At 38.4% G+C, this 15,102-nt stretch overlaps 1 protein-coding gene across 2 annotated transcripts; it reads left to right on the top strand.

Moving 5' to 3' along the window:
- Positions 1-6,289: 6,289 nt before the first annotated feature.
- On the top strand, positions 6,290-14,142 carry tmem106ba (transmembrane protein 106Ba). 2 transcript variants are annotated; one of them, XM_073485143.1, is made up of 8 exons: positions 6,290-6,381; positions 8,268-8,478; positions 9,444-9,507; positions 9,645-9,804; positions 10,416-10,556; positions 11,018-11,067; positions 11,149-11,202; positions 12,329-14,142. In XM_073485143.1, exons 1-8 carry the CDS (start codon positions 6,376-6,378, stop codon positions 12,447-12,449), a joined length of 807 nt encoding a protein of 268 aa, XP_073341244.1. In that variant the 5' UTR covers positions 6,290-6,375; the 3' UTR covers positions 12,450-14,142. The 2 variants fall into 2 exon arrangements, with proteins under 2 accessions (XP_073341244.1, XP_073341245.1); XM_073485144.1 differs by having other exon boundaries at positions 6,309-6,381; positions 8,272-8,478; positions 12,329-12,539.
- Positions 14,143-15,102: the final 960 nt, after the last annotated feature.

A 15,102-nucleotide genomic window follows, 5' to 3' on the forward strand; every position in this document is an offset into this window, starting at 1 on the left:
AACGACTGTTTAAAAGTGCTGTCATAAAAAAATGTTGTTTCATGCTTTCAAATTAACCTAATTTCTTCACGTTCAAAATGAAAAATTGTGTGCTTGTATTTGAAGGTCTCATGAAATTTAATGGAAAACAAAGCTGTGATATCACTCAGCAGCAAACATTATAACCTTTTGTATCACAGTTTTTGCTAATTTCATTCACTCAGCAGCAAACATTGCTCATTTGCAAATTGGGAATTCAATTTGTTCTGCATACTTAGCAGAACCAAACATCATGTAGTCGCATGGCCAATTTTTTTTTTTTTTTATCCTTTTCTCAACGCTTGCTTCTTCTTCTTGCTGCGTAAAATGTCTGGTGAGTCCTGTGCAAAATAAATCCTGCTGCTGCTCCGTCAGACCACCATGATGAATCCCTGTAAAATTTTGTTCTATATGCTATTTTTCCATGCAGCAGCTTTTTTATGTCGTCTTTCTGGGTGCGTAACACTCCTACTGAGAAGCCATTTCAGAATTTCTAGAGATTGTGATGAGTAATACCCCTTTATGATAATTACTGGGATGATTTCACTCTGGCTGCATATTTAAACCGGACACTCACCCTGGATGAATGATATTGATGCTGTCACTGACATTGACTCTCATGTATTTGTTTTATTTAAGATTAAAATGTTTTTTTATGAGACCAGGAAATTCATACTAGTTTCCGCAGTTATTACTAAGCAATTAAGAACAAGTCAATTGCAATTCACTTAAGCAGTTGTTAATACTGCGTTTAAGAGCTCAGTCATTTCAGTTTATTTTCACTGTCAGTTCTTAATTTATCAGCCTTCCAACAGCTTATGACTGGACCGATAGGTGCACACCTCCCACTGATACTCAGTAATTTCCTATTAAATCAAACAGGCTTGGCATTAGATGTGTTCATATGCATGATCATGTCTAATAACTCAAGTCGCCTTATACTGCAACACTGCAGACTGCCCTAATATACCACCAGAGGCTTGTCAATTAAATATGAAGTGTATGCACTGGCTGTGCCACACTATAGCAAGAAAGCAGTGGCAGAAAGCTGTCATGACCAGGTATCCAGTGAGTTGCCACTCTGAGGATTCATTTTTCTTTTTGTTTAAGGTTAAGAACAAGTTGACACCAGACATCAAATACTACAAACTCAGAATATCCTCCACTTCACCTCCGCAATATGGAGTTTTACACATTCCCTCTGAAGCTCTGCTACTGGTTTGAAGTGCTGACACCTGAAGTAGGCTGACGTGTCCTCACCACTCACTCCCTCTTATCGGGGACACACAGGCAGCTTCCCTCACACAGCAGACCGGACCAGCGCTGCCACTTTTAACCTGTCTCTTCAGACGAGAGCTGAGGTGTTTTCATATGCCTCACGGTGATTCAAAATGAATTAGTCCTCTCTGTGTACTACACGACTGTATTGGTACCGTGAGATGCAGTGACAGGAAAGGATTCTGAGATTAAGGAGGACAGACTACCCACAACCCATTTGCCTACTGGCAAGCATTACCTTTATAACAAGCATGTTGACAGCACATTTTCATCCTTGATTAGATTGTTTGGGAGGTGGTGTTATAAAATATCCCCATCATGATGTCTCAGTTAATGGACAAACAAGCTGCAGTGTGGCTTGTTAGGAGTCAGAATGTGATGCAAAACTACCTGCAAGAATCAATCACAATTAAGCATGGGCGGTCTGGCCAAAAAATCCTGTCACAATCAGTTTAATCGCAAATATGATCCTCGGCCTAAGTCGTGATCTTTCTCAAAGTTTGTACCATTTAAACACAACATTGCATTTAAGATGGTTCTTTTTTGGCCCAATTTTTTTATCCATCTTGTTGCTAGCTATAACTCACATTGAATTTATAATATGTCATCCAAGGAAGAGACAAGTGAAGGAATTTGTCCAATCAGCATAGCCATCTAGTTGGCTACATCACTGTTTAGAGAGCGTGGATCATCTGGTCAGTAGCTGTGTTCACATGAACCCTAAAATTCCACTCGTAATCAGAATAATAGCCCAATCAGAATAAAAATACCTAACGTCACCACCTCAATTGGAAGAGACTGACCTGAACCATCTGGATCTGAATAAATTTTCAATCAGATTGAGAGGGGTAGTATAAACCCTTAGTAATTCGCTCAATAAGAAAATATCTGTGCCCAATAACTATCTAAATGCTTGATTCTGGGTTTCCCTAGTTCAACTCAATATATTCTTTCTGTGCATGTTCACCCAACATTAGGGGAAGTGAACAAGTTCCCAAGAGGACAGAAACGTGGCCTATGTATAATGTAACAGCACCACTGTAAGAATTTTCACTAATCACCAAGAGTTATGCATAAATTCAGCGTAAATCCCAAAGAAAAGCATCAAAAGGGGCGCCCCAGTAGCTCAGTTGGAAAGACATGCAACCCCTGTACAGAGGGTGTGTCCTCGCCCCAACGGCCCAGGGATCTAATCTGACCTGTGGCCCTTTGCTGCATGTCACCCTCTCTCACCCTGATCCCTGTCACTCTTCAGCTGCATTCCCTAATAAAGCCATGAAAAGGCCCAAAAAATATTTTAAAAAAAACATCAAGCATCTTATCAGATCACTTTATTTTGCGTCTATGTAAACAGTTGAGTTGGAATCGGATTGTAGAAATATTGTCCATGTAACAGCAGCTAATGAGGTGATGTGAATTATGGAAACAGAAGTACGAGGCCATTAAATACGGCGACCTGGAACGTAGATTGTGGACACCATCAAGTTTGATCACGATCTAAAATGGCCAGATCGCTCACCCCTAATCACAACTCAAGAGATTTTATGGCTTGGCTCAGGAATAGCGGCACCTGAAAGCCTGGAGTCGCCCATGCTTAGAAAGCAGATATAACAAAATGAAATGACAGAAAAACACAGTCACAGGCACAATTTCAAGTAGCTCTTAACTGGAATGAACACCAGAGAAAGCACCATCTATCATGCTTGGCTTAAACATCAGGGAACAGAAATTAAAATTAAAAACCTCGAAACTGGTGGGATGAAAGATTACCAGAAAACTTTTCCACAGTAGTTCGGATGACAGAAAACAAATTGCAGTGATGGCCTCTTTTAGATGTAACTGGAGCTCTGAACAATGGCTGGTTTCCTGCCAAAGTGCCAAGTGAGTTGACAAACCCACCACCACCTACTGGTACATGGCTGGTGGTAATTTCCAACCCAGTTAATGAGAGGAAGTATTCTGATCCCAAACTCTCACATCAGCAGCAGCAGATTTGCATTATAAAGATTTTTAGGATGCATAGTCCAGTTCAACAACAAGTTGATGTTGTTTCATGCTGGACAATCACTGCTAAATAATTGTTAAACTTAATCCACAAGAATCCACAGTCTGGATGGGTTGTAGAGGAGTTAAAAAGTGCTGTGAATGCACATCATTTAAAAACATATTTTCTCAAAATATGTAGCAAATCCGTATTTAAGGGGATATTCAGAGCCACTGTTGGTGCTGATTTCTGTCATTTAGCACTGGCATTATGACAAACTTGTTGACAGAGCCAAGTAGGTCATTGTTAAAGCCAACCTGTGTCAAATAGCATTTGCTATTTATTTTTAGCACATTTTTAATGTGACTACCAGATGGTTTCTGCACACAGCACCATGCAATGACTCCGACGTGTCACTGAGTTAATCACAAGGAAGTGAAAAAAAAATAGAAATCTGTATTGTCCAAAATCACTAAATCAAACCATCTGGTACTGAAAACGAACACTAATTGCAGATATGAATTTGACCCAGGTCAGTTTACAGCCCAATTGGTGCAAAAGCATTACAGGTTATTATTTCTATTAGCTATTTTCCAAGTGAGCTTTTCCCTCAGCTAGCCAGGTTATGCATTATTCAAAGCAGTTCCACTGAAATCAGAGAGATTAAAAAGATTAAAATAAATCTATTATCACTATAATTTGATGTTTGCTCGTGGGCATTAATGACCATGTTGTTGAGGATTCAAAGCCACAGTGCTGCTGAGTCATACATTCACACATGGCAGCACACTGCCATCATCTGGCTGATGGAAAGTACATGCAAACACTGCCAGTAACCAAGTACAGCTACTCAAGACAGAGTTTAAGAAGCACTGTATTGTGGATACAAAGTGAGCTGAGATGTTTCAAAATGTTAAGTCAATAGTTTTAGTGAGTTGTGTTTTAATTTTGCAGAACTCCTATTTTTTCAATGTATTGCCCCTGACATGGATAGTAAAAGCAAAATAATAAAATGTCTCCTGAAATAAGTCTCACTGGTTCTATTTATTCTCAGACATCTTGCCATCTATTTCTCCATCTTCCTAGATGTAGGTTCCACTGAGATACAGCTGTTTTTACAAGCTTAATAGAATAATGTGGTTAATTCAGGCTGATTAAGAGTGACAATGGTGGTGGTTGTGACAAAACCTGCTCTCACTGGGAACTTCTAGACACATTTCTGTCAGCTGACAAGATTTTCCAAGAACTGCAGCCGTCTTACATCAAGGATGCCGTCTGGTTCCTCCCATGTATGCTGTGATGCCTCTTAGTCTGAGGGCAAATCTAATTTTGGACTGTACTGTTTCAACAGTAGACTGAATATCTTGACCTATTGTCCATGTTTTGTCTTGTTTATCCTTGTTGCTTCATAATTAGATTTCTTTACTAATTGAATTGAGATCATCTAAAGTTCATTACAAAAGTAAATATTCTCTGTAGTGAAGCTGTACTTTCTGTTTTGTTTTGTTTTTTAAGTTAATAAAGATTGATTTTTCCACTGGTGCTGATTTTAAATGTAATATTAATATTCTTACAGTTTAATGTTCCCATAGAACTGAAGTATGTCTGTATCCAACAGCACCATTTCTCAATCTTGGCAATGGGACACCACAAGAGGTTGGTTATGATTTTTCAGATCAACAAACATAAAACAGTAATAACAGTTATAATGCTCTCTATTTCTATTTAGTTTTCTTGTTTTGTACTGATCATGATCTCAGTTTAGACTGACTGATTTCCCAACAGGCACGTGATTGTAGAACATTCCTGTGGGCGGGTTTGTGTCAGTGGGTCTGTGAAACATTGACGCACTTTTCAAGTGACCTAATTGCATTTTATGGTATTTCGCGCGTTTACCATAACTCTCCTACGACATGTCTTCAGTCAATTATAGTCTGTATGTGGAACACACTGTGATTTTACAGTGACTCTACCATTCCATGTCTCTAATCTATTTTTATCTACATTATTTAGTTTGACATTTTGAGCTTCAAAGTATTTCTCAGAAGTGGTAGTAGCTAAGTACATTAACCCAATTACTATACTTTTGAGGTTAAACTTTGAGGTTCTCAATGCATTTCAGAGGCAATGTTGCAGATTAAGATTTTAAATACAAAAAATATGAGATACTTCTAAAATGTGATGCATATTTAACTACCAAATAGTAAAGCCTTAGCCTCACTGTGACAAACTAGAATAATAAAATACCAATTGAGTGGCTACTTTTCAGATTGCATGTTGCGTCAGGAGGCAGCTGTAGCTCAGGACGTAGAGCAGTTCGTCAAGTATTTGGGAAGACGCTGATTCGATTCTCTGGCTCTCCTGGCATGCATGTTGAAGTATCATTGAGTAAGATACTGAAGCCCCATCTTGCTTCTTGCATGGCAGCCTCTGCCATTACCAACACAACTGTTGTAAAGCACTCTGAGCGGTAAGTAGACTGGAAAAGCACTATAGTCAAGTCCATTTACCATCAGAGCTGAATGAGGGCATGTTTAAATGAACTTGTTTTATCGACCATCAAATAAAAAAAAACACTAATTGCAAAAATCAGAAAAATGTTGAATATCGGATCCAATAATCGGCCTACTTTTATTTGTACTTTTGATACTGGAGTTCATTTACTTACATGTACTTAAGTTCATTTAATATCAGATACCTTAAGACTTTTACTCAATAACTATTTGTACGAGTGACTCTCACATTTACCAAAGTAACATTTTAACACAACATCTTTACTTTTAGTCAAGTATGACCTCTGGGTACTTTATACAACACTGTTATTAAGAGGGTTTATCGTGCTCTTATTGTGTTTTGTACCAGAGTTTGTGTCGTAAGCTCTCGGTGAGACTTTATTTTGCTGCTGAGTATCAGTACAGTCAGTGTCCACCTGTGTTGTTTTGGTGTGCACGGTGGAAACAGATATATCCCCCCGCATGAGTCTGACCAATGAGCGGAGGAGGGGGCGGTCCCGACGGCTTCATTCTTCACTGGTGTGCGTGCGAACCACAACAGCGACGAGCGGACAGATGGCAAACGAGTCGGAGTAACATATAATGAAGGTAAGACGTAAAATAATTGAAAAAAACAAACAAAAAAAAAAACAATATGTAACGTTTGTTTCCTGCCTGTACATTATTTTACCGTTCTGGTGACGTAACGTTATGTATGCGGTGCTTAGCACACATAAGCGGCCGTTAATGCGTGCGATGTGTTAAATAAATGCCACGACGACATGAAATGCTGTTCGTCTGATTGTGTAGAAATAAACATTTGAAGTCTAAATATCGCCTTCGGCAGTGAGAATGAGGCGGCTATACGCGTTTTCTGCGGGCCGGTACGTTGTGTTCCAGGCTGCGGTTCAGCAGTATGGCGGCCTGGGCAGTGTTCATGTAGACACAACACACACACACATCCTGGGCCGTGTCTCTCTGCAACAACCTGCAGCTTAACTGTGGCATCATCTTATTATTCACGTGCTGTCTGTCTCCTGGCTGCACACAGTGTAACGTTAGCTGTGTTCAACAACAACAGCAGCTGTGGCCTCAGATGCAGTGGGGCAATCTGACCAGGCTGACCACATTCACTGTGACACACTTCAGTCTGGACCTACTTCACCACAGAGGAGAGAGTAACTCACTACGTGTGTCTGCATGTGGCTGCTTTAGTTACTGCTTCATGTGCAGACCAAGATGTGATGTGCAAAACATATAGTGAACATAACGATGCATCATATCTGCTGCATAACTTATACGGGACTAACAAACAGTATATAAACTAGTTCAAACCAGCTCCATCTCAACCAACTACAACTGTATTACACATGACTGCATAGTAATACTTATCAATAATATATGATAGTAAAAACATAGCTAATTTTTTAGCATTATATGTACTTTAACTGTTGATCCTTTCACTACATTTTGCTGATTATACATGCATAAATAGGTAATATTTTCAATGCAGAACTTTTACTTGTGATTATTGTATTTTCAGTGTGTTATTGCAACTTTTACTGTATAATGTTACATTTTTCAAATTAACCTACTTTACAATTATCAGTGATTAACCACAATCTAATCATACAGTAATATTAATGGTACAGTGTTGTCATTAGTGGAAGAGGAACTCAGACCATTGACTTCAGTAAAAAATAGCAATACCACAAAGAGTGGCGTGATAAGGAAAAACTTATGCAAGTACAAGTAGCTCAAAACTGTTGTCATGTTCAGTGTTCATGTACAGATGGTCAGTTAGTCTCTACCACTGAGTACTATAGGTGGTTTAAAATGCCACAGACAAATAATATTTTGTTAGTTGTCGCATCTCTGGCATTTTTTTCTTTCTTCAGATGAATATGGGCTTACGGAAGTGTCTCTTAAAACCTTGTGTTTACTAAACCCTTGAGCCTATTAATGAATTTTACAGTGCTGCCACAGATGTGATCATCAAATTCCAGTATGCGCTAATTACTAACAGCTCATTCCCCACAATAAAAACAACCAACTTCTCAATCAGTTAATGCCTTAATGACCAAGAAGTAACCTAATTGACCAGGCAGCTGCCATAGAAAACATGCCGAATAATGTAAAGTAATACACTGTATAATCCTTAAAGAACTACAATAATGCTATGAACCTAAGTCTAAGGACAGAGCTGTAAACATCTGAGAGAATGTTGAATATTAAATATTGATCAGTGTGTAGAGAATGAAAAAACACATTAACATCTGACTCCCTAGTCAGAACAGAATTATTTCATGGATTTCTTTTTTATCCTCGACCGTTCAACAGTTGAAGTTTCTTCTGTTAATTGTTTTCTGGAACCTGTCCAAGGTCCAATTTCACATTCAAGCGCCTGCGAGGCATGTGGTTAGTCAGCACATCCTGCTGCACCTACGTATATGGCAGTTCCTCTCTCCTCATGCCAGCTTTTGTGTTGTGTTCAGACAGCTGCAGCCATGGGCAAGTCCCAGTCCCTGTTGCCCAAACACAAAGACGAGAGTCAAGACGCACTAACAGCTGATGGCGAGTACAGAGACAGTCAAACAGACGAGGATGGAAAGAATGGAGACGTTTCCCAGTTCCCCTACGTGGAGTTCACTGGACGGGACAGCGTCACGTGCCCCACGTGTCAGGGCACCGGCAGGATCCCACGAGGTGAAACTCTCAATAATCACCACTCAATAACCATTATCAATATAAAGTTTGAGTCTGTATGAGGAGCAGTGCCCTTAAAGCCCCTGAAAACATAGTTTCTAATCACTTTATCAATTTATTCATGACTAAACAATCAGTTCAAGTTCAGAACAAAAAACATCCTTAGGTTTTATTAAAAGTCAAGAGTACAAGATTACCACAAAGGGAAAACAGTGCCTGTGATCATATCTTTCAGCCCCACTTAAACAACATCATGCATATTGCAATGATGATGATGAAGGTTTCTATAATTTTGTGCATTTAACTATGTCCAGCACAAATACTTTATACTTACAAGAAACCTTAACTTTAATTAAACCAGATCCAGAATTTCAGTGCATGCATTTCCAAATATAATACTAAAAAAGTCCAAATTTAAAAACATGTTTCAGGCCTTTATGTCTGCAACAAAATTCATATATAACAGATGATGCACACATATACTAATGTACAAGAAAAAAATCAAGAGAAAGACTAAAAAATGGGCAATGTTGCCTTCTTTTCCAAGCTTAAGCCACAACATTTGCTAACTTAAAGACCTCACAATTAAATATCAACATCCTACTTTACTTTACAATACTTTTACAGAGCACACAGCTCAAACAATCTGTTTTCTTCCTGCTGCTGTACCAGAGTTACAAACCAGAAATCTGGTCAAGATTGCCATGCATCTAATAAACCAAAGAACTAATTCATCAATGCATATAATTACACATGTCTTGTTGTGTTGGCTGTTTTGGTGGGGTAAGAATAAGTCAATCATCTATTTAAAAAAAAAAAATCTATAACTTTAAGTGGGGAAAAAAAGTAAACTTTGAGATAATATTCTCAATAGTTGTACTGTATTGCATGGTGCAAATCTTACAACATATTAAATCCAACAGTGAAACGACGAAGCTTTTTTTCTTCTTTGAATTATTCAACAGGCCAAGAGAATGAACTTGTGGCTCTGATTCCATACAGTGACCAAAGGCTCAGACCAAGCAGGACGTAAGTCTGCACTTAGGGCTCTTTTTAAGATGAACTTAGCTGGCTGTCTGCATGATGAAACTCAGTGAACACACAGTATTGACTTTGAAGTCATCAGCTGGTTTCAGGGTCTCACTTCTCTTTTCTCTCTTATCCAGAAAGCTGTATGTCACAATATCAGTGGCACTGTGCCTGCTGCTGTCTGGCCTGGCTGTTTTCTTCTTATTCCCCCGCTCTATTGATGTCTCCTATGTGGGAGTGAAGTCTGCCTACGTCTCCTACGACCTGGACAAACGAATTGTCTATCTCAACATCACAGTAAGATTGTGTAGCCATGTTGCCCTGACTTAAAATGGGACTGTTATAATACCCTGTAGGAGACTTTGGCTCGTGTTTAGGTTTAACATTTCGCTTTACTTCATGTATGCTCTGCACGCAGTGATGAATACGCAGATAATTATCACTTGACTCTGCAGTTCTCCTGAGCTATAGTTTACAGAGCTTTAGCTGTTCTTTCACCTCATTGTGTTCTTTGTCTGGCCTGCAACTTTCCTTTTTTTGGATTACTCTGACTGCTCTCATCAGTGCTGTTTTACGCTACAGCAGGCAGTTATTGTCAGCAAAAAAAGCTCTAAAAAACTCCTTACAATACTGATTAAACAACAAACAGCTAAGTTAGTAAATAGCAGGTGAAAACTGTGTTAAAGGATGAGACATTTCCCTCAGGGGTCTAGGAGACCATAACAGACATAAAAGTTAGACTTACACATGCCACATTTCTTTTCCAAGAAAGTTACTGCAGGTATATATATTCTTTCTTTGTATATAAGTACTAATGACAGTGATTTTTCCCTTAAAAGTTATCATTGAGGCTTTTTCATCCATTACTCTATATCCAGAATCTCACACCTTTATTTTCTTCCATTCAGAGCACTCTGAACATCACCAATAATAACTACTACGCCGTATCTGTGACCAACATCACAGCCCAAGTGCAGTTCTCCAAGACGGTGATAGGCAAGGCCAAGTTTAACAACAGCTCAGTGATCATACCACTGGATGAGCGGCAGGTAGGTTTGACTGCATTTTACTGTTCACACACGAAGAAAAACATCACTTACGTACTCTACATAGTTACATATGTCTGCCAAGAAAACCATAATTATAGGTTACAAAACAATGCACCGAAATTCTGATGCATTTCAGTTTTGACTGAAACTTGCACGGCTTACACAACAGCACATTGTTACACCCATAATCAGAGCACAAAGGAGCCTCGCCATGTCATGTGATTGCTAAAAAATGTCAGTTATGTTTCTGCAAAACTCCAGACTTCAAACAACTCTTTCAAGCACATTAAAGCCACATTATCTTTAAGTATTGTGACATTACAGATCTTGGTACTACTGCTCACTATTGGACCACTGGCTGCTGATTAAACAGAATTTAGGAATAACAGTGCCAAATTACATACGTTTTTTTCTGTGATTAGCATTAAAGTGTCTCATGTTGTTTCTCTTATTTATTGCAGATTGACTACACAGTTCCCACCACCATAGCTGATGATATGAGTTATATGTTGTAAGTATCTTGCTAAAAGTCCTAAAAATGCATTGTTTACACTTGGATCAATCATAAATCACTTGCTTTCTTTTTTTACAGTGACTACTGCACCTTGCCAACCATTAAAGTTCACAACATAGTGGTCATGATGCAGTAAGTATGGCTATATGTACAATAATATAAACCGATTTCTTTATTTACATCCCACATTATAATATTTTCTTTACATATAATAGCACTGTATACTGTATGTGATATACGGTCATGTGATTTCTATCCTTTCGTGCATCAGTTAATCTCAACAACTCTCCTCCGCACTCACATAGTATTCACCACACATACTGAAGAGCTGCCCAGAAACAACACAGCCCTCTGCTGTGGAGCACCGCTCAGACCACCAGGGGATACATGGGCTTTTGGGTGGCTTGTTCATTTACATGTCGACAGATTGTAAATATAGCAAAGCAAACATTCCTCCAAGGCAAAAATAATCTTCATCAGATGACTTAATCCTCTGTGGTCAAAGCAAATTAACAGCTTTCAAGCCCAAGTGTACGTTAGACTGAATGCCAGTGGAAATGGGTAAGAAAAGAAGCAGCTAAAAACATGAAGCCTATTCTTGCTATTCAGTGGTTTTACATCTATATAAAAAGTGAGTGTCTTTTGCAGGCTTAATTTTGATGCACCTAACAATAGTTGAGTGTATTAAAAAGGTGTAAAAAGGTAAATTCATCTGTGTCTAGACATTTTTAGGAGGATAAGGCGACACCTGTCTTTACCAGGAAAACAGAAAACAACTAAATCAGAACATAAATAACAATGAAAATGGCATTAGTATTTTTTGTTGATAGTCAATCAACAAAAATACTTTATGCCAAACGTGAACATTCATCTGTTGCTCCAAGCCAGTCAGCTGATAGGGCCATTCAGCTGTATGACAAACTGAGCTAGCTAAGCCAAAGCAGCTGGTAGCTAAAATCAGAGATAGCTACAGCAGCGAGTACAGGGATCAGCAGATGCCCGTTACTCTGGTGATATGCTGCCCCCTATTTGTTTGGAGCATCCCTCAACGCCTGGGCAATCTTTACACATTGCACCTTTAAGTCAACCAAAAAGTTATGATCCAAAGAAAAACTTAATGAAACTCAAATCTAAAAATGTTTAATGAAAGGGAAGTTTCTCATCCCCCTTTTCCACCCAGATTTTCAAAACTGTTGCAGGATTCAGGACTGACGGTCTGAGCTTCTCTTACCTTGTTGTCTCTGTGGTTATTTTTCAGGGTGACGGTGACAACGGTGTACTTCGGCCACGCGGAGCAGGTCTCCCAGGAGATGTACCAGTACGTGGACTGTGGGGGGAACACCACCTCCTTGCATGAGCACATGCAGGTCTATCAGTAAAGCAAGCAAAAGAAGCAGGATATCACATGCTGTGTTGACCAAGGTTCTCACAGAGATAACTGGGCTGACCATTGGAAATCTTTGCTCAGTGACGATGGATTAATGGACAGGGACATAACTTTTCTTTATTAGTCACATGGCTCATCCATTCTTAAATTCCCAACCACTTTCTTCCTTTTGCAGGTCAAATGTGATGTTTAGAAGAGCTTTTTGGTTGGTAACTTGTCAAACAGGCTGGTTAAGGTATATGATCTCACCTGCCACAGCCAGAATTTTGCAGGACTTGCCTCAGAGAAATCTGAATCAGAAATACTTTATTGATCCCCGAGGGGAAACTGCTTGCATTGCAGCTGCTCCCATTCAAAGTCCAGAAATATGCAGCAAAATAATAATAATAATAATAAAAACGAAGTTTGTAGTTATTTTTCACCCCGGTGCCAACAAAACAGATGGACACACTTTAATAATCATGTTGTTGGTGTGCATTCCCATCATGTTTACACTTCACTCCTCAACAGTTAATTTACTGGAAGCAGTAGTTTCAGATATGATGCACTTTATCCCGGTCTATACATTTTAATAAGAATGTTGTGTGACTGCAACAGAAATGCTGCAACTACCAGCGCTCCCACTACTCTACTATTCTGTACCACTGTTAATGAAAAATACTGCGACTTGAGGTGCAGGAAGAGTTTTTTGACACATTGAAAACCACTGAGCTGTTCCTTATCACTCCATTCTTCCTTTTCATTCCTTCCTACAGCAGCCTCACTCTTTTTGTTTTGTTTCATAAAAATATGATTCTTGATATTGTATGGTGCAATATAGATGACGTATTATCTTATTTCATTTGGGTTTTTTTTTTTTTGGCTTTCTTTGCTTAGAGTTCTTTATTTGTAGCTTAAGTGAGGGTAGTGTAGGTCTTTATCATTCAGCTGAGTAATTTTAAAGCAATTGTGACTACTGTGAAGACTTTAACTGGTACACGCAAGTTAAATAATAATTTTGTAAAAGGGATCATGTTTTTAATTCTATAGCAAATGTGGGAGCTGCACAGTGGGCTATTAATACCGAAATGTGTCAATGTGAAATATGTCCTTCTGCTTCAAACCATTTTATATCAAGAATAATTGCTGGTGTGGGAGCAACTTTCTTCTCTTAATGAGGTTGTCCCATTTTTGTGGTGTCATTCACAATAATGTGTTAATGCTATTTTAATCCTCTCTCCATCAATAACTTGTCTCATGAGTCGACTGTTATTCTTGAGTTTGATATTAATATGACTTCCCTTTTGTCACTTCTATTATCATTTTGGATCGGCTGATGATTACCAGCAGTGAATAACACCACAAGCATTGTTACATTGTTACCAACAGATCATGTAAACTACTGAACGGCTTTTGTCTGACAGAAGGCCCATGATGCGGAAATGCCCTGAATGTAAATTATTTTAAAGTTAAATTCTGATTTTACTTCATTTGTAATCGCGCAGGTCAGATAAAATGCAAAAACACGACTTTGTCAGACCGTTAACACAACGTCTACACAGTCATCATAAAAAAAAACTGTCACCCAGATCCAGCCCTTCTTGATATTTGATGACAGACAGTGTAGATGTGAAAACTTCTGTTAATTAGTGGTTTTGTGTTTTTCATGCATGAAGCTGACAATAAAATCATGACTCATTTTGAAAGTGTTGTCAATTTCTTGAGTGTGCTTGTAATGTTCTTTGTACACACTGGGTGGTGCCAAGTGGTCTGCTACACTACACCATCACACACCTCTGCTGAAGTAGTTATTTTACAGTTAATTTATTACATAGTTTAATATTTATGAGATTATTTAAAGGGACAGTCTGCTGCCTCGATGATGTAAGATAAAGATCAACCTGTAAAGCTGTACAGTGTTTTACAATTAGTACAAAGTGATGTAGAAGTGAAACACTGGTTCAGTCTCATCTCAATCCAATTTTTGTTCACACCATTATTCACTATACATTTAGAGCAGTATTAGTTCAACTAACAATTATTTTCATTATCTGTTAAATTCCTGATTATATTTTGGATTAACTGATTAATTGTTCAAATATTAATCTGAGAAATATCTGAAAATAGCATAAGTAAACATCTTCAAATGTCTTATTTAATCCGAACAACAGTCCAGAAAACAGATATTTAGTTTAAGATAAAACAGTTAATCGGTTATCGAACAGTTGTAAAACAATTGTTCTGAATCTATTAATTGAGGTTCATCTTGACATTAATGTGGCCAGTTATTGTCCTGCTACTCCGATCAAACTGTGAATGAATGGACAGACCAGCAGAGGATCTGAGGCTATGTAGACTATAATAAGTACCCAAGTAACTATTAAACAAAGCTTTATCTGTTTAGTCTGACTTTCATTGTTATTTTACGTACGCAGAACACAGTTTATTCTCATATTTTTCATTTTATTTGTCCTGTGCTTTCAATACATCTTTCTCACTGTATTGTATGTCAATTACTTCTTGCTGGAGCTACGAGCACAACACGTCTCCAGTGTATCACGGTATGTTCACATCTGTTGCACTCATTAAAAAACCAGTTCACTTCCTCTCTGAGATCCAGGTCCGTGGTTTGGACCGGAGCTTCACTGAAATACATGTGGACCCAA

Source organism: Pagrus major, chromosome 17, assembly GCF_040436345.1.
Source record: "Pagrus major chromosome 17, Pma_NU_1.0".
Classification (NCBI taxonomy): Eukaryota; Metazoa; Chordata; class Actinopteri; order Spariformes; family Sparidae; genus Pagrus; species Pagrus major.